This window comes from Drosophila willistoni, assembly GCF_018902025.1.
Source record: "Drosophila willistoni isolate 14030-0811.24 chromosome XR unlocalized genomic scaffold, UCI_dwil_1.1 Seg143, whole genome shotgun sequence".
In the NCBI taxonomy this organism is placed as follows: Eukaryota; Metazoa; Arthropoda; class Insecta; order Diptera; family Drosophilidae; genus Drosophila; species Drosophila willistoni.
Window position 1 is genome coordinate 538,038 of NW_025814056.1, and position 17,854 is coordinate 555,891.

General features: G+C 36.7%; 3 protein-coding genes across 7 annotated transcripts; 2 read left to right on the plus strand and 1 right to left on the minus strand.

Moving 5' to 3' along the window:
• The first annotated feature begins 115 nt into the window (after positions 1–115).
• Positions 116–1,291, plus strand: LOC6646322 (transcription termination factor 3, mitochondrial). Its single transcript, XM_002068979.4, has 2 exons — positions 116–902; positions 967–1,291. The coding sequence occupies exons 1-2, from the start codon at positions 119–121 to the stop codon at positions 1,242–1,244; spliced, it is 1,062 nt and encodes a 353-aa protein (XP_002069015.1). The 5' UTR covers positions 116–118; the 3' UTR covers positions 1,245–1,291.
• A 329-nt stretch (positions 1,292–1,620) lies between these two features.
• On the plus strand, positions 1,621–6,312 carry LOC6646323. Of its 2 annotated transcripts, none has more exons than XM_002068980.4 (5): positions 1,621–2,077; positions 4,442–4,713; positions 4,785–4,867; positions 5,092–5,274; positions 5,408–6,312. In XM_002068980.4, the coding sequence occupies exons 1-5, from the start codon at positions 2,038–2,040 to the stop codon at positions 5,457–5,459; spliced, it is 630 nt and encodes a 209-aa protein (XP_002069016.1). In that variant the 5' UTR covers positions 1,621–2,037; the 3' UTR covers positions 5,460–6,312. The 2 variants fall into 2 exon arrangements, with proteins under 2 accessions (XP_002069016.1, XP_046867811.1); XM_047011855.1 differs by lacking the exon at positions 1,621–2,077 and adding an exon at positions 3,404–3,445.
• Positions 6,313–9,288: 2,976 nt separating this feature from the next.
• LOC6646324 (putative vacuolar protein sorting-associated protein 13B) lies at positions 9,289–17,840 on the minus strand. Of its 4 annotated transcripts, none has more exons than XM_023178006.2 (5): positions 16,688–17,574; positions 12,857–13,849; positions 10,954–11,393; positions 10,247–10,897; positions 9,289–10,183 (listed from the first exon to the last, which is right to left on the minus strand). In XM_023178006.2, the coding sequence occupies exons 1-5, from the start codon at positions 16,767–16,769 to the stop codon at positions 9,626–9,628; spliced, it is 2,724 nt and encodes a 907-aa protein (XP_023033774.1). In that variant the 5' UTR covers positions 16,770–17,574; the 3' UTR covers positions 9,289–9,625. The 4 variants fall into 4 exon arrangements, with proteins under 4 accessions (XP_023033774.1, XP_023033775.1, XP_046867932.1 ...); XM_023178007.2 differs by lacking the exon at positions 16,688–17,574 and adding an exon at positions 13,997–14,076; XM_047011976.1 differs by lacking the exon at positions 16,688–17,574 and adding an exon at positions 14,005–14,021.
• Positions 17,841–17,854: the final 14 nt, after the last annotated feature.

Below are 17,854 nucleotides of genomic sequence, written 5' to 3' on the forward strand. Positions count from 1 at the left end.
CTATAATTTGAACACCCGCGAATGTTAATGGAAAATCCTAGTATTTTTTTAGTATTTTAAGTATTGTCAATAACATATCGATAACTTATAACGTTTCACATTGGTCACACAGCAAACAATGTTTGCTTCTGCAAGAGCAATACGTAATATTTTGAAACCTTTGCAAAATGCAACAAAACTCAGGACGAACGCACAAGGAGTGCGGCACATACGAGATGTCCAGAGTCAACGACCGCCTTCTAACAGCCAGCTAGTACGCCAAACTAAAGATCTCGAACCACCTGATCCTACTTCAACACCCAGCGATTTGGATGCACCACTAGAATTTGGCCAACGTGAGGCACATGTGCCAACATTTAATCTAGCTGCCCATGTAAATAGCTCCAACACCCTGCAGCAGCTTCTTAGCCTGGGAGTCGACTTGCATAGCATTGAACGACGCAAAGGATTGGGCCAATTTGTGCTAGAATTGGAATTTGACAAAAATGTAAAGCCGGTTCTGACTTTCCTCGTGGATCAAGGAGTATCCGCCAGTGACTTTGGTCAGATAATCAGTAAGAATCCTTTGCTCTTCAAAGTGGATCTTGATGTCCTACAGACACGAGTGGAGTATTTAAAAAGTAAAAATTTCACTGATGAAGCGAGAAGTCGCATTCTGACACAAAATCCTTATTGGCTGATGTTCTCTACACGACGAGTGGACCGCCGTTTGGGCTTTTTTCAAAAGGAATTTCGCTTAAGTGGATCCGAATTACGTTTGCTGGCCACTAGAGAGCCCAACGTGATCACCTATAGCATGGAAAATCTAAGGAAATCTATATTTACTCTAAGAGAAGAGATGGGCTTCAGCGGTAAAGAGTTGAGCCATCTGGTAGTAAAAAAGCCTCGTCTCATGATGATACGTAAGTCAGAATCAAGATGGTCTTATCAAATTGAAATCTGTCAGTAAAACTTTTTTAATTATAGCTCCTGACGATCTGGTGGAACGATTTAGCTATATTTACAATACCATGGGTCTCTCTCATAGTGCAATTTTACAAAATCCCGAACTGCTGGCCTCACGTGAATTTCGTTTGAGAGAGCGCCACGAATTCCTGCAGTTGCTGGGCCGAGCACAATATGATCCAAAGAAGGATTTGTATGTAGCACCCAAGACTATAGTTTTAGGCAATAATTTTTATTTTGTTAGGAATGTGGCCAAAAGTGATATACAAACATTTGATTTGTTTTTGAAAACACGCTAAATTAAACGTCGCATATGTAGATTCCTGTATTATGCGTTAAAATATTATTTATTTATGTGTATGATTTTCAAATATGTTGCCATCAGACGCTATTAATCGCTATCGATAAATCGTTATTTTAAAATCTGGCTACACAAAATAAAAAAAAAATGTACCAATTTTGCCGAAATATTTAATGAAATTTCGAATTTTCAAATCCCATATTTTATTTCCAAAAAAAAAAAACGGAAATTAAATCGAATTTTCTGGCAGCTCCAGTGGCAACTTCTTCGTTTACCAGCACGGTCATTTAAATCTAGCCCTTTTTCCATGTTTTGACGTTACCCAGCACTGATTTTTGCATTTCCCAGCTCTAAGGCTACGAGCTGGCAAACACAACAAAAACATTCGCTGAAACAAAAACAGTCCGCTGAATTACTACGCATTAAGCTTAGCAAAGCGGTGCGTAGAAAGTAAAACAAATAGTTGAAAAATAAAATTCAAAGAGAAATGTTAAATTAATACAAACAGAGCAACTATAACTAAAATTAATTTCATCAAAATCTGTAGTATACAGAAATAGTTCAAACAAAAACACTAAAGCGAACAACAACAAAAAAGCGAACGCCAAGTTAAGACGCATTTTCTTACACACACACTTATTCATACACACATACGGAGCCGTGCAATAATACAAGGGCCAAAAAACAACAACAAAAAGAGGTTTAATCTGACTGAAACAAATAACAAAAACAAGTTATCTCTTTTTGAAATAATATAAAACAATAACAACAGTAGGCAGAAACTGAAAAAAATGTCTACAACACCAAAATCCACGGAAGATTTGCTGGGTGGTAAGTGTTACTCTATTTAAATATCTTCCATTCCCTTTTTGCATCGTATTTCTAGTTTTGTCGTACCATATTCATTCTTCTTGTCGTGTTTGTTTGTTCCGCCGCTTTTTTTTTTACCAATTTCGCATGGTAAACAGTAAACAACTAAACCCGTTCCTGGTTCTGGTCGGATGATTATAAATAGATTCAGATTCATTCGCTTGTTCGTTTTTCAACCTCCTCTTCTTCTTGTCGCTCTTTATCCGCAATTGCATCTTGCTTCGTTCGTTTCAAGGCTTTGCTTTGTTGTCTTTGTTATTGTTTACATATTTGATGTCCCTTTCTCTTTCACACACCAACTGTTTCTATCTTGCTCTGACTGTGCAACAACAACAGACAACGAACGCAACAGCAGCAAGAAAACTTCTCTTCTAAAAACAAAGACATGAATCCCCCAACAGTTTACCAGTTTACTCTCCCTGCCAATCTGTCATTTGCGCCTTGAACTTTATATTACTCAGCCCGCCGACCCCTTTGCCCCTAATCTATGTATATGTGCATACGCTGTTTTCATTCATGTCTCTTGCACTTTATTTCATTATTTTATCTGCTTTGACGTCAAGTGGCGGCATTTTTTTTTTTGTTTAATATTTTAAAAAGTATTTTCCCTTGTTGTGTTATTGTGCTTGTTTCCCACAGCTTCCAGAAATTGCGACTTAGTGTCAATTATTCTGATTTTGTGTTTATTTTTCGTTCTCTTTTTTTGGCGTATTAACAAATAAAATTATTTTAAAAAAATATTTGCTGGAGTTCAATGGGCTTGCATACAAACAAAGACCGAACAATAAAGAGATTGAGTGAGTGAAAGAGAAAGCAAGAGTGAGTGAGCGTGTAATAGCGGCCTACGTGCCGTGAGTCACAGCAAGCCAAGTTTGATTTTTGGTTTTTGCCACCCCTAAAAACGCAGTTACCGTTGTTCCATATATACCTACCTGTTTCCCTACAACATACAGAGCCCGAGGGAGAGAGAGAAGATATGTGCATTCAGTGATTGTAAAAGGGAGGAGGGTGCATCAGACTTTGGGACTTTAGTTTTATGAGTTCACCAGAAGCAAAGAAAAATCTGCAAGAATATTTATTTACAATTCCACTTGATCCTTACCTGCCATCACCTGGTGGCTCATGCGCATTCAAATCATAGAACTAAGAAAACTTCCTTAGGTACTCCTTGCGGATTTCGTTCCCCTTAGCCGTACGTCCATGATTTGTACCTGTTTGAGCTATGTACCTGTTTGTTTAAGGGATTCCCTTTTACTTGCATAAATATGCCCATATATGTCTGTTTTTACTTCATTTAGTTACCATTTCTCATAATGATTGGTCTGCCACGTGAGTAGTGAATAATAAATAAATATAAATACTGTATACATACATATATAGTAAATAGCAGAATTGCTAAATTCAAAGTTTTGTAATTGATTTGCCATACAATTAGTGTTTCCTCTACACGCGGCGGGTTCTTATCACCACATCTCCTGTGTTGTAGTCTCATGTAATTTTGCATCGCGTTTTCATTGAGTCACTCAGTCAGTCAGTCATTCGGGCAATCATTCAATCAGCCAGTCAGTCGCCAGTTGTGTGTTATGTATTTTGAAAATGAAATTTTGATAAGTGTGTACATACTTACGTATACATGTATGTAGACTAAACAACAAAAATTAGTGAAGCTCTGCTCTGGTTAAAGCGAAACGAACGACCGATTTGTAGACATATGTACGCTTTAATACCCTTGCCAGACATTCATCTACATATATTAGCGTAAATTGATCTTGCAGGTGGTGAAACTTCTGCGCTTTTATTATCCTGTGTGGAAACAAAGGTATCAAGTTTTAATTTTCATTGCAATTACTATATCATATAGCTTAATGGATATAGCAAATTTCATTGAATGATCGTATGATCGATCTATTTAACATATAGGGTGTATACAAAGTGCTATAGCCCCCCTTTGGCTTTTTTTTTTTTTGTATTTGCCTTATCGATGGGCCACGAAAACAAAAAAAAATAAAAAAAAGAAACACACACAATCACCAAATACCATATCTAGCTACATGCATACGTTTAAACAAACAAACCCAGAAAAATAAAAGAAGAAAACAATGGTAGCAGCAGCTGCGGCGCGGGAGGGGTGAGATTATATATTTTTGGAATTGTTTTCAATATTATTTTTTGTATATACGACTTAAAAATAATGCACACATTGAGATAAGGTTCTAGACGTTGTAACAGGATTCGAGAAGAGATCAAACATTTTAGTTAGGGATTTTCTAACTTACACAGAAACAAAAACTTATTCGTTTTTTTTTTGTTTACTTTTATTTATAGAATCTTGGATTGAACTAAGCACAACAGCTGCCATGGCTGGCATTAAGAGTCCGGACAGAATAACACCATTGCCATTTAACAATGGTGAGGAATATTTGCGTTTATTGCGTGAGGCTCAACGCGAATCGAATCAATCGAGCCGTGTTGTATCATTGGCCAGTTCTCGACGTGACACACCACGAGATAGCCCCAAAAGTCCACCAAATAGTCCACAATCGGAACTCTGTCCAGATGATGAGCTAAGAAATGTTTATATTAACTATTGGACTAAGGTAGCTAACTTTATAAATGGATCAATAGCAGAATATTACCAAATAATGACCATGATTTATATGCTTTTCAGACTGGCGATAAACAAAATACAGACAATGGAGATTGGTTGCAAAATTGGAACAATCGCGGAGTAGTAGATGAAAAGCCACCAAAGTATGTAAATTGTGTATTATAAACAACAGCATTGCAACGACACGGCAATATATGTATGTATATATATATAGCCAAATTAGTTGATGCCATAACTATTAAAGTAGCTATACGTATATAATTTACAGCCTTGTGTATGCATTCATCACTTTTGCAAGGATACTAGATGATCCTTGACCTCTGGCCATTGTCTTCATTGTTTAATTATGATTTATTGTTCTTTGCAGAGATTGGATATTTGAGAAAAATGTTGGGGAATCGGATGGTGATGAAGAGAAAAAGAAATCGACTCCAGGTGGCTATTCCATACGCTTAAAGCGTCTGGGTGCCCAATCTATATTCTCCCGCGAAATTCTCTACTCGCTTCTGTTCACCAATGTCCTGTCCTTGCTGCTTGGCGCTGGCTTTGGGTAATTTCATTGATCTCAAAACCTCTGACAACGACACAAATCTATCCATCCGATTGTGTGTGTGTCTCGAAGAGAGAGGAGAGGTTCATTGAATTCATTGATAATAATTGCATTTTATGATTTCCATTTATAGATTGTGGTTGAGCAAGCGAGGCATACTCCTTACCCGTGTGGTCATTGACTGAAATATGCCATAATAAAAAAAATCAACAACAGAAGCGGCGGCAACGACAGCAGCAACAACAAGATGAATATGACGATAAAGATGAAAATGGAAATGAAAGAGGAAACATTATTTTTTGTTTTCAATATGCACATCAGAACAAGAAACGTTACGTTCCACAAACACCTACAAATATATCTGTCTATATATATTTATATATACAGATGTATGCAGAAAAACAAACCGGATTATATATATATATATATTTATATAGGCCAAACGTATTCCAAGAGCTCATCAGTAGAAATTTGAACAATTTTCTCATCAAATTTAATCTTTGTCATAATTTTTAAGAGATCAAAATATTTGCAACAACCTAAAATTCATTGAGGATCGGGGAATTTTTTTTTTGTTTTTTTTTTATTCCTGTTTTGTTTAACACAATAATTTCTTTACGATTTTTATAGACGATAAAACAATTTCTTTATATAAAATACACATATACATAAATATATATATATAAAAAATATAGATATACATAAATCCAATCACACGCCAAACTTCATCGATAATATTACATCTTATAATACATCTATAAACACATATATCTATAGATTATAATGTAGTTCAATCATCTATATCATCTTTTTTGTTTGTTTGTTGTGGCATCGCAAAAAGCGTTTGTTTTATTTCTAGTATATAGAAAAGGCGATAACACGATCACGATATGTGTATAAGAAGAGGAAGAAGGGGTTCCCAGTACCCTGTAAACAAAACACATAAACACAATAGTTGTAATAATTTTTTATATTAAAAATATTTTTCAATATGTATTAAAAACAAAGTGGAAAACAAAAACACTTTTTACAAGTCGATTTGAATTTGTTATTTGGAGTTTTAATTAGCTCTTAGAGTATAGGAAAGTTACGAACATTATGAATGACCCACAACATTTGGTCATTTTGTGGCTAAAATATTCGGGTTTTGAATTTGAAATTTATATCAAGACGAACATAAGGTTCAATTGTAAAAATATATTGGACCCACCAGATCAGAGGCGAGACCCAAACCCTGACAATTTGTGCGAGTATCTGCCAAAAATAGAAATAAGCTAAAAACAATTGTCTTAAAGAGATGTGAAATTTTCCCGGTAAAGTATGAAATCGATGAACAAACTATTGGGATCAGTTACATATTAGAGAGCTGCATGAATGGAAGCAAAGTCAAAGTCAAATGAATCCATTCGAATTGAATTCAAATAAATGAGTGACAACTACACAATGAAATGAATGAGTGTGAGTTTGTACTTGTCATATCTCGAAAAATACGTAATTCTGTTTAATGAAAGGCAATGAATTGAGTGTCAAAACATCGAATTGTACTAAGGCACTCGAATCATTAGAATTATTCGAATTGACTCATTTTTATTGGGATGTTTAAAAGCAACAAAAACTAATTATTTCATCAAAAATGTATGGAAAAAAATGGCGAAATGGGGGCTATTAAAATTAAAATATGCTATACACCAAAAACTTAAGAACACAGTTTTGGATTTGACAATTTGGGACAAATTTTGTAAAATCTATTTTTTCTAAATTAGATTCCTAGTTGCCACGAACCGTGAAAACATAAATAAGGCCTTCTAATATATTATAAAAAAAAAATTATATTCTTTAATCCATCATATACGAAATGGATCTACTTTTTACTATACTTCACTATTGGGAAAAAAAATTCTTCTCTATCTCTGTAGGGGGTTTTTGAACCCGATAACAACAGTATTGTAGTCTGAGTAGGTCCTCACTGAGCCACTAACCACTCTAGTTTTGTAGTACAGTAATCACATATAGTTAAAAAATATACAATACAAATAAATACTAAATACTAAAATCAGAATTGGAATTCGAATGCATTCGAATCATAGCAACTCATTGACTCACTTTCTAACTCATTCAATTCGTTTTGTTTCGTTTGAATGTTGTGCGACTGATTTTTACGTCGCACACTCATTTAGTTGAAGTCGATTTTCAAAGTCATTCAATTCATTTACAGTGAAACCTCGATATAACGAATCTGAGGGGGATCGCAAAATTATTCGTTATATCTATTGATTCGCTATAGGTACTGAAATGTAAAACCTTAGTCCTTTCAAGGGACTTAACAAAAAATTCGTTATATTGGGTTTTTCGTTATAACGAAGTTCGTTATATCGAGGTTTCACTGTATTTGGTTTTTAATATTGTTAACTCGAATTGATTTGTCTATCATTCATGCAGCTCTCTATTACATATGACAATCAAAATACAGTTGGACCCGGATTATTCGGATAATTTCGGATTTTCCGTTATCGGAACGAAAATCGAAAGTCTTGGTAACTCGAGAGCAAATGTACGTAAATGCGTGTTTTTATATCATGCACCCATCCCCATAGGGTGAAATGGTATATTAAAGTCGCCAAAATGTATGTAACAGGCAGAAGAAAGCTTTTCCGACCCCATAAAGTATATATATTCTTGATCAGGATCAACAGCCGAGTCCGTCTGTCCTTCCACGTAAATTTTGAAGACTATAAGAGCTAGAGTCACCAAATTTCGAACTTAGACTCCTGTAATACCTACGATGTTCAAGCTTCTTTCAAATTTTTGACACGCCCCCGCAAATGACATTTTCTCAAAGGCTTTACTAGCTAGAGACACCGAATTTGGGATGTGACCTAGCTTAGTACTCGCGCAGATTTCGTTTTTACGGCCTCGCAAAATAAATAAAACTGCTTCTCTCGAAACCTGACAAGTCTCCAAATTTGGTAAGTAGATTTGTTTAGTATGTTGTAATTATTTAAAATGTTTGCCACGCCCACTTCTGCCTCCATGATTTAGAAAAAACCGATTGCCTCTCGTAATTTTTTGACTATAGTAATTAAATTATGCACACAAGATTGTCTTATTTATTCTCACCGAGTGCTCGTGTGTTTGTAAGAGTAAGCGAGATAGCATATGAAAGAAGGCATGTTAAAAGAATTTAATATACAGACATACATATGTATATTTACAGACATGTATTTCTAAATTTAAAATATTTGTTTCACTTGGTGCATGGTATACCTAAGTCGGTTAGACGACTTACTTACTTTATATTTATTGATTACTGACCAAAACGAGGAAGCTCCGAATTGGAAAAAATTCGTTTGCTATTCCGGATAAATGAAGTAATCATGGTTAACCGAGACAAAGGGGATATTTGTTTTAATTACTAAGTATTTGAAACTGTGAAACACTTTCTTGGCAGCTGAATGTTGAGTACTTTTTAAGTTTTTTTTGTTTAATTGTTTTAAGTGTTGAATTTACAAATTTGACTTTTTTAAAAAAAAATCTAATTTCTAGATATATTTTTACTGTTTTTATTTTCCCTAATAATAACATAATTTTTACCATTGTGTGAACACTTTTCTGCCAAAGTGTAATGTCTTTAAGCTAACTTGTGACCCAACCCCAGAAGTATGCAACGCAAATCATTTTGCTCATGACTAAAAAACGTTACAAAATGAACTGCAAAAATTGTTGTTAAGCTTCATCTTTGAATACTCAAAGAAAAAAATAGTCCTACAAAATTTAGTTGTTTAATTTCGACTATTTCATTTCATATTATTCATATTTTCAATTATTTTGATAGCAAGACTTTGTGTTTTATTTTGTAATTTTTTATTTTGATTTATTTAAATTTTTAATTTAATTAATAATGACTAAATACTTAGGTAAGTAACACAGTTTCAAAACTAATACAAATTTAATATATGTATATATATATATATATATTTATGCTGTGTATATGCGCATTTGGGTAGTTGGACCTGGCCTGGGCCGGGAGATCTAAACTCTAGACTCATTCCCAGAAAAAAGAAAAAACCAATGGACAAAAAAAAAGTAAACAAATATTGAAATATTTTCAATACATCTTACGATCGATCGCCTGGTGACCGTTGTTAGCTAGCTTTGATTTCATGCTATTATTGACAGCCATAAAAAAACGCGCGATGCCAAATTAAGTACATAACCGATAGATATATATATATATATATGAATTAATTAATTATATATAACTACTACTATAACTAGCATTGAGCCTTTGTCAGAGATAACAACATCGAGACTTGAAGAAGAGAAGAGAGAAAATTTCTAGACTAAGCCGGGGCTATTCCTTTTCACCAGCTGCATGGGGTGGGGGAGAGGACGATGTTGGCGTTGACATTGGCGTCGGCGTCGGTGTGCGCAGGGCTCGCTCAAAATCAGCAACCAAATCATCTCCATCCGTTTCATCTTCTTTGGGCCAATTATCAAGTGCCTCATTCACATCGAATTGTGGGGATTTCAAGGATTCACCCGTCACATCGACCAGACGTGTTCGTAATCTCTGAGAGATTTCTTCCAATTCGGTAAATTTACGTTTAATAGCCTGACCCAATTGAAGATGAGATAACTCCAAAGATTGCTCAAATTGTTCAATGGTGGAATCCATTGTAATATTGTTTCCTTGATGAGCCTCCATCATTGCTACATGTGCCTCTAGTCCACCAACGACACGTCCATTGAAATCTACAATATTATGCCAGCCATTTGCTGCACTGCCAGCCAGATTTAAGGCAGCGAAACCTATTATGGCATCTTCAAGGGGAGTGGGTTCAGTGGTGCTGCAGCCACCGGAACTGAGATTGGCCTTCTTCCACAGCTTCAGTATGAACAATTTTTGTTGCTATTGTAGAGAAACATATGAACGAATGAGAGAAAGGGCACTGGAGGATCATGGATTACTTACATTGCTCAAATAATCGCCACTGACTTCCACTTGAAACTTGGTCTTCCATTGTGGGGTTGTGGATTTCTCAATTATGGGCGTGGCAAAAACTAAACCCTCATGCGATTTATATGTGGAGCTATTCGCATTTATAGCCTGAAAGGTCACATAGGTATTTGGTGGTTCATTTGGTGGAAATCGCTTATTGGCGGCCGCCTGGCGTTTAGCCTGTTTTTTCGACGATTTGCCATAGCCAGGATTGAGCGGCAGACCAGCAGCTCCCACAATGTTTAATATAAAGCGAAAATTGTTGTTAGTGGTGATTTGCAAACGAGATGGAGTTGAAGCAATTGTTGCAGTTGCTGCTATTGCTCCTGGTTGGGTGGCAGGTGGCGCAGAAGTCAAAGCATTTTGAAGCATGTCCAATAAATCGGTGGTTCGTCTTAATGATGATGATGATGACGACGATGATGATGATGATGATGAGGAAGATGATGATCCACCGGCAAGTGGTTGCTTGAGCTGATTATCCAGCTCAAAGCTACGCAATTGCTTTAATTGGGCTATCTGCGTTTCACTGCCTATGGCCAAGAGCACTTTTAGCTCACCCAACTGCATTTGAGTTTGCTTGTGTAAAATGGGAGCCCAACCATCTATGGAAATCACAGGAAGCTGTGAAGGGAGCAAATAGAGAATCTAATTGAATATGAATATGGTAGACAACTTACCTTCCCCTTACACAAATGATTGGTTATACTGGCATCTCTATAGGCTATATAGAATTGATGCAAAGGCAATTTCACCTGACCTCCCAATGGATTTAGGTCCATAAGCAATTCCTGCCGTTCCACACTCGAGAGGAATCGATCATCGTTTATGATGGCGAAATGTTCCTTCAATTGGAATCCTGTTGCCAGTTCATTGCATTTAGCCACCAATGGCTCTAGCTGCCAAAATGGCTCAAGTGAGAGCTCCTGGCATTGGTTTATAATGCTTGGACATAATTGACGCCATTCTCCGGCATAGATATAACCACGTAGGAGACGAACTTTAGTGGTTTCTGCCATGAAATTAATATTATCCAAGCAAGCTTTGGTATTATTCTGATTCAGATTCAGCTGGCTGCTGGGTGATAAAGTCCTCGAAATGTTATTGTTGTTGTTGTTAACTGAAATAGAAAGAATACGTAAGCAAATTGATTAGCAAATTTAAAAGGACCTTGACCCCATCCCCAGCAGCAGCAGCAGTAAAAGCAGCAGCTGCTGTTCCTTATCGCTAGGCATGGTGACAGACAATCTGATCCATATATAGTATATGGACAGACAATCGATCGGCATTCGAGCAGAACCGGAACATCAAAGATTGCACGAGTCAATCGGGCCCAAGCGGTTAAAAGTGGTGAGGAGTGGGACGAAACTAAGCATGTGCTCATCCCATGTTTCTCCTGGAAGAGATGGAGAGGCACAGCAGGAGAGAGAGAGAGAGTGAGTGCGTGTTGTGCAATAGCGAGGAAGCGGACAAAACTGATTACAAGACTACGTGACGTCTAAAAGGAACATGTCTATGTGTGCGGGTGTGTGTGTGTATATATATATATTATAATCAATGACAGACAAAGGAACTCATAATGGTAATAGCGCACACAACGTATTTTGAAAGCGGTAATAAATAAATTGCTTAATAGAATATACAAAACATATATTAACAAAACTTAAAGAACGAAACTCCAAAAAGAATCTTTTCAAAACGTTTGCAATTTGATTTTTATATTGCATTCATTTCAGAATAAATACAAGAAAAGAATCAAAAAAAAATGGAAAAACATATTGTAAAATGATTGCAAAGTGCAGATATAAAACGGCATTAAATAAAGTAAGTCAGCAGTTTAAATGTTATTTCTAGGAAAGAATTTCTACTGCTTAAGCGTTATATGGATATATAAAGGGATTAAATAGTTTTTGTATTCCATTTCGAATTCCAGTTAAAAAATGGTTTTCGAAGAATATCTGTGTAGCGTATCCAAGGGGTGGCCATAAGTCATTCTACTAAAGTAAATATGAAACTTAAATTTAATACAAACATAAACAATTAGCAAAAAAGAAAAAGGGGAAGAAACGAAAAGCAGCTGTATGAAGAAAAAAAAGGAGGTAAAAGGAGAACATAAAAAAACACGAAACAAATTTGTTTGTTTTTGGGATTTTTTTTTGTTGTTTGCTTGATTTGTTGTTTTTGTTTTTTCTTCTTCATTTGCAAGATCACAAAAAAAATTAAGAGATTTTATTTTTGAATTTAAAATTAAAATTATTATGATGATAATAAATGTAACGGCAAAAGAATTATTGTGCAAATCGTGAAGGAGAAATTGGTGTTGTTGTAGTTGTAGTAGTAGTAACAATAAAAAAGGGCATGAGCGGAGGAGCAGCAACGCGTGGCAAAAGCTGTTCTTGCAGTTGCCGCTGCTGCTGTGGCTGTTGTTTTTGTTGTTGGTGGTGGTGGTGGTAATGTTGATGGAACTGTTGTTGTTGTTGGTGGTGGTGGTGGAACTGTTGTTGTTGTTGTAGTCGTGTTGTTGTTGTTGTGGTTGCACCAGTTGCTGTTGTCCAGACCCGGACATTAGTCATATATATTCACCTGGAGCAGATGATTTGTTGGTTGTGTCGTCATCGCTGCTGCTGCTGTTGTTGTTGCCTTTGCTGCTAGTGGTGTTGTTGTTGTTGTTGTTGCTTTGAGTTTGCTCCTTCTCCTCAACATTATTGTTGTTGCTGCTGATTGTGGTTGTTGTGATGGTGCTGTTGGTATTCTTATTGAGCAAACTAATTTTAAGATAAAGACTAGCAAAATGATTATCACGCCTCTTAATCGGTATACATTTGCATTGCTCCAGCAGCGATGCCTCATAGAGCTCCTTGAGCTGAAGACGACCCAAGCCCAACATTTCATTGAGACAGGTGCCTGGCTCACGCCACCACACAGTGAAGTCAATGTGACCGAATCCCATCATCACCTCCTCCTTCTCCTTTTTAGCAGTGCCATTATTCTCATCATTAACATCCACCAGGGATGATGATGATAATGCCGACGACAAATGATCAAGATGCACCTCACGCTGGGCCACCTGATTAAAACGTGTACATTGGGTTAAACTTTGAAATTTCTCCGATTCAAATTGCATGACATGGAACATCGGATACCGTTCCACCAATTTAATTAACTCTTCCGACAATTGACATTCCACAGTAAAAATGGGACGAATTTCAGTTTGTAGCAATTCCATGCGTTCGGTTCCCTCTGGTTGCAGAGTTAAAGCCTCCAAATGCAATTGCAGGGCATTGCATTGTTTAAATAGCTGCAAAGTATCATCCTTGCTATAAATCTGAAGCTTTTGCAACTCTTCCTCCTGCTGAAGTGGCTCCAGTTCTTGCTGCTGCTGCTGCTGCTGCACTGGCTCCTGCTTGTCAAGGCGCTGCTGCTGCTGTTGTTGTTGTGGTGGTTGCTGCTGCCACAGCTCTTGTTTCTTCTTCATTTGATGCTCCAGCAATGGCTCGGCGGCAAATAGAGCTACCAAATCCGCATCTAACTTCTTCATAACCTCCATTATCTCCACTTTGTTGGTGTGACTTGTGCCTAAAATAAAGAAAGATTACAAAATACTTGTTAATATATGTACATAATATGTATTAATATTCAAGGTCTAAGCGGGAATAGGATTGGGAATGGTTGGTCAAGTTAAGGATCGCCATTCATTTAAAATTCTCTATGGGTTCTACTTACTTACTAACCGAACTGATCTCCACGACGTGGACTTATGAAATGAAATCAGAGACCTAGGCTTTTGCTTTCCATTGCTTCTTTTTTCGACTTCAGTTGAGTGAGGAGGTGTGCTGGGGTTTAGGGGTATGGGATGGAGAAGGGGAAGGGAAACCAAAGACGAAGCCAAATTGTGCCGGCAACACTTAATCGGGTTCTATGTTTTACTCTCCCTCTCTCTTTCAGTCTATTTCTCTCACAGACTGTCGCCCGCTCTCTGAGCAAACTTTTTGCAGTTATTAAGGGCATAGTGACTAACGAAACACCCTTTTGAAATGCTTTCAACTTTTATATAAAAGAGATAGTATAGAGTATTCCATTTTCATATATTTACTTACAATTTAAATAAGGCTTATTAAGAGTATAATCTAATATTGTTGGAAACACTGACTGGCTTGGCATTGAGAGAGTTCAGTGACAAAAGTAGGAAATATGTGATACGACTCTATAGATACATTTCATTCTTTCAAAATCAGTGACACGACTCAAAGGTTCTCTCACTCTCCTCCTCTCCCTCTCTGAATACTTTCGGCAAAAAAAAGGTCAAAATGTTATCGCAGCTAAATTTTTGCGAAACGTGTTCTATGGTCAACCGCCTAGCAACACGCACTTAATAATACAATACGTCTAAAGATAATGATTTTCGATCAGGTTCAATGGCATAGCCTGGAAGATTTCCTGATATGTTCAGTATCAACTAAATAACATTTTTGGCATGCCAAATATATGAGAGGGAGAGAAAGAGTGAATTAGAGAAACAAAAGAGGGGAGAGGGGAAGTAGCAGCTGCTGATTGACTAGGCCTAGTCCAAGGTCTTATCGATTTTTTTCAGTGTAGCAACAAAGTAACACCAAATTGGAAAAATATATTCACACTTTTTATGTGTGTATGAGTCGTCTCCCCCTCTCTATATGCCTCTAACTCTCACTCTCTCTCCTTCTATCTCTTTGGTTCTCTCTTTTTCAATCTCACATAAAATAGTTTGATAAAGAAAAATGAAAAAAGCCTGCGATTGAAAGGGTGGAAGGGGGAGGGGGAGGAGCGAGCAGATGGCAGAAAAACCCAGACACAACCGGCAAAAGTTGACTAGGTAGGCACTTTTTATGTACATATGTATGTATGTACATACATACATACATATGTATGTTTTCTCTCTTCGGATATGGCAACGGGACAAATACTCTATACGGGAGCGGACTATAAAAAGCAGTAAAGAAAACTAAGGTTAATAATACTTTGCTCAAAAATGTTTATCTTTCTTGTTATCTGTGTGCCTTGCTTAAACTTAAATCCGCTCCTGCATATATGTATGTTAAATAATATGTACATATTTATATGGGGCTTCGCCCTATACATACATATGTACATACATATGTATTATGTCTGTCTTTCTCCCTTCTTAGCTTACTCTCTTTAGGGCCCATCGAGAGATTGTGTGTACATATATGACTCGACTTGCACGTGTTTTTCTTATTTTTTGTTTTTGCCAACATACAATAAATGTAGTGTGTGGAGGAGTGTTTCGTCGATTTTTATGGGGATCTCTAACGCCCTATTAAACGCCCTCGACCGCAGTCGCCGCCGCCGCAAGAGCTAATGGAAAGTTTTCTGAGTCAAAGGAACAAAAAAAGAGAGAGAATCTTTTGGCAAGCTAATGAGATTGCGAGATTTTGTGGTGACTATTTTAAGCATTCTGCAATTGTTGTTAATAAATAAAAAATTTGCCAATTTTATGTTATGTTTGTTTGCCAACAAGAACAACCAACCATCAGCATCGTGACGATAATCAAGATGAAGGTGACGATTATGATGATAATGCTTACGTAAGAGTCAACAAACTGTTGAGAATTCTCACATACACACATATGTATGTATGTATGTACATACATATAAAAAACGCGCAGAAATAAAAAAAATTTATAAATAAATAAAGAAAATTGGAAAATGCAGACAGACGCACATTCAAAGCCCCAAACCAAAATAAAAACAGACGCGGTCGTTGATATGTATGTATGTATGTATGTATGTACTGATTTTTTATATGTATCTAAATGCACACATACATACATAAGTTTTAGTGATGGCAACGAACTCGGCAGAAGTGTCAATACTTTAGACTAAGAATTTTTACCACTAATGACCCCAACTAGGTCTAAAATTAATCATATTGAAATGTATAAGTCTTTTACTTCATGTATAAGTCTTTCACTTTCCCCTAATTTAAAGTCCGTTTCTAATAACTATGGTTTAATGCGATTATAGCTATCGTAATAATGGCAATTTTGTTTTCTTATGAGTCAAACTGTGTCCAACTTCTGTAATTTCTGATTATAGAAATCAATACCATAAATATGTTTCAACAAACATTACGGGAATAAACCGTAATAGAACACAAAATAAACTAAAATGAATCATGACATCTGTATAAAATCGTATTGAATAATACAAACATACATACATATGTATGTGTTGATTTGTTTTATATCTGATAAACTCGTAATGGGTTAAACAGAGTAAAAGATAGAGAGAGAGCGAACAAACATCTGCATTTCAGAGAGGCAAAGAGAGAAAAACAAAGGAAAACAGTTAACAACAAACAGAATAAGCAATAATACTGAGAGAAAACTGAAATTAACTGTTGTTTGATAAACTCACCTGCAATAAGCTCAACCGTTGAGGCAGCCGTAGTTGTTGGGGGCGGCTCTGAGGTTGGAGCCGGAACCTCGGCGAATAACATGCGAAAACGGAAACGGAAATGCAGCAATAGCAGTTGAATTTCACCAGCGAGCCTCAGCTGCTGTTGCTGTTGCACTTGTTCACACGGGGAACCGAACGCGAGGTGACGATATAAAGCATAAATTTTAATCGGTAAACGTGGGCGTACAACTGGGCGTGGCGTAGGATATTGGCGCAAGTAGTGATTGTAGGCGTGGCTGTTGTTAATATAACGACTCTTCTTAGTAATATTTTTATTATTATTGTTGTCGGAACCAGCGACAACAACAAACTGAATCAAGGGACGCGAGTCTACGCGATCTAAAAATAATTTATTTTGATTTTGACTTTTGTTGTTGGTTTTGTCACTACAAAGATCTTGAAGAGGAGGAAGAGGAGGTCGATGATGATGCTGATGTTGCTGCTTCTTCCTCTTTTGATGATGCTGCTGATTTTCCTTTTGCCTGGTACTTGACCTTTGCTTATGATTTCTATGTTTGGCTATTAAAAGCTTTTCCTCACAGCTGATGCTGCTGCTGCTAATGCTGCCGACGATGACGATGACGACGGCGGCGGCGTCGCTTGTGATGTTAGTTGGGGGGTCGTCGTAGGACTTGAATTTGATCGATTTATCTGTTATGAAATTGATGCGGACACTGCGGTCTAACGGCACTTTTAGCAATTGCTTTTCCTGCTTGCTTTTTAACACATATATTTTGTTCCCTTAAAATTTATATTTCGTTTTAGTCGCTGCTTCCTTTTTTTTTTTTTTGCTGTTTTATTAGAATTTCAAAAAATTTCCATTTTGTGCTTGAACACAGTCGGCACTCACTTCACTTCATTTCATTACTCTCACTCACACAGATGCACTCAAAAACATTCACACACACACGTCGACTTGAAGCGGTTAGAGAAGAGCCCTACACAGAGAGATAGAAATTTTAAAGAAAGAAAAGAATAATAGTCCCCCCGCGGCTTGCAGAGGAAAACTTAAAAGCAAAAATTAAACGTATTTAATTAATCGAATTCTTCCGTACAACAGTTTTCCGTACAACACGAGACCACAAAATCGTTGAGAAAAACTGCTGGTGCCTGCAGAAAGCTTTC

Coding starts and splice junctions, on each gene's coding strand:
- LOC6646323 (XM_002068980.4), top strand. CDS start 2,038: ATGTCTACAACACCAAAATCCACGGAAGATTTGCTGGGTG. Junction 4,714..4,784: donor ATATTAACTATTGGACTAAG/GTAGCTAACTTT, acceptor TATGCTTTTCAG/ACTGGCGATAAACAAAATAC. Junction 4,868..5,091: donor GTAGATGAAAAGCCACCAAA/GTATGTAAATTG, acceptor TGTTCTTTGCAG/AGATTGGATATTTGAGAAAA.
- LOC6646322 (XM_002068979.4), top strand. CDS start 119: ATGTTTGCTTCTGCAAGAGCAATACGTAATATTTTGAAACCTTTGCAA. Junction 903..966: donor GCCTCGTCTCATGATGATAC/GTAAGTCAGAAT, acceptor TTTTAATTATAG/CTCCTGACGATCTGGTGGAA.
- LOC6646324 (XM_023178006.2), bottom strand. CDS start 16,769: ATGTTATTCGCCGAGGTTCCGGCTCCAACCTCAGAGCCGCCCCCAACA. Junction 13,850..16,687: donor AACGGTTGAGCTTATTGCAG/GTGAGTTTATCA, acceptor TCTTTATTTTAG/GCACAAGTCACACCAACAAA. Junction 10,898..10,953: donor ATCATTTGTGTAAGGGGAAG/GTAAGTTGTCTA, acceptor CTCCCTTCACAG/CTTCCTGTGATTTCCATAGA.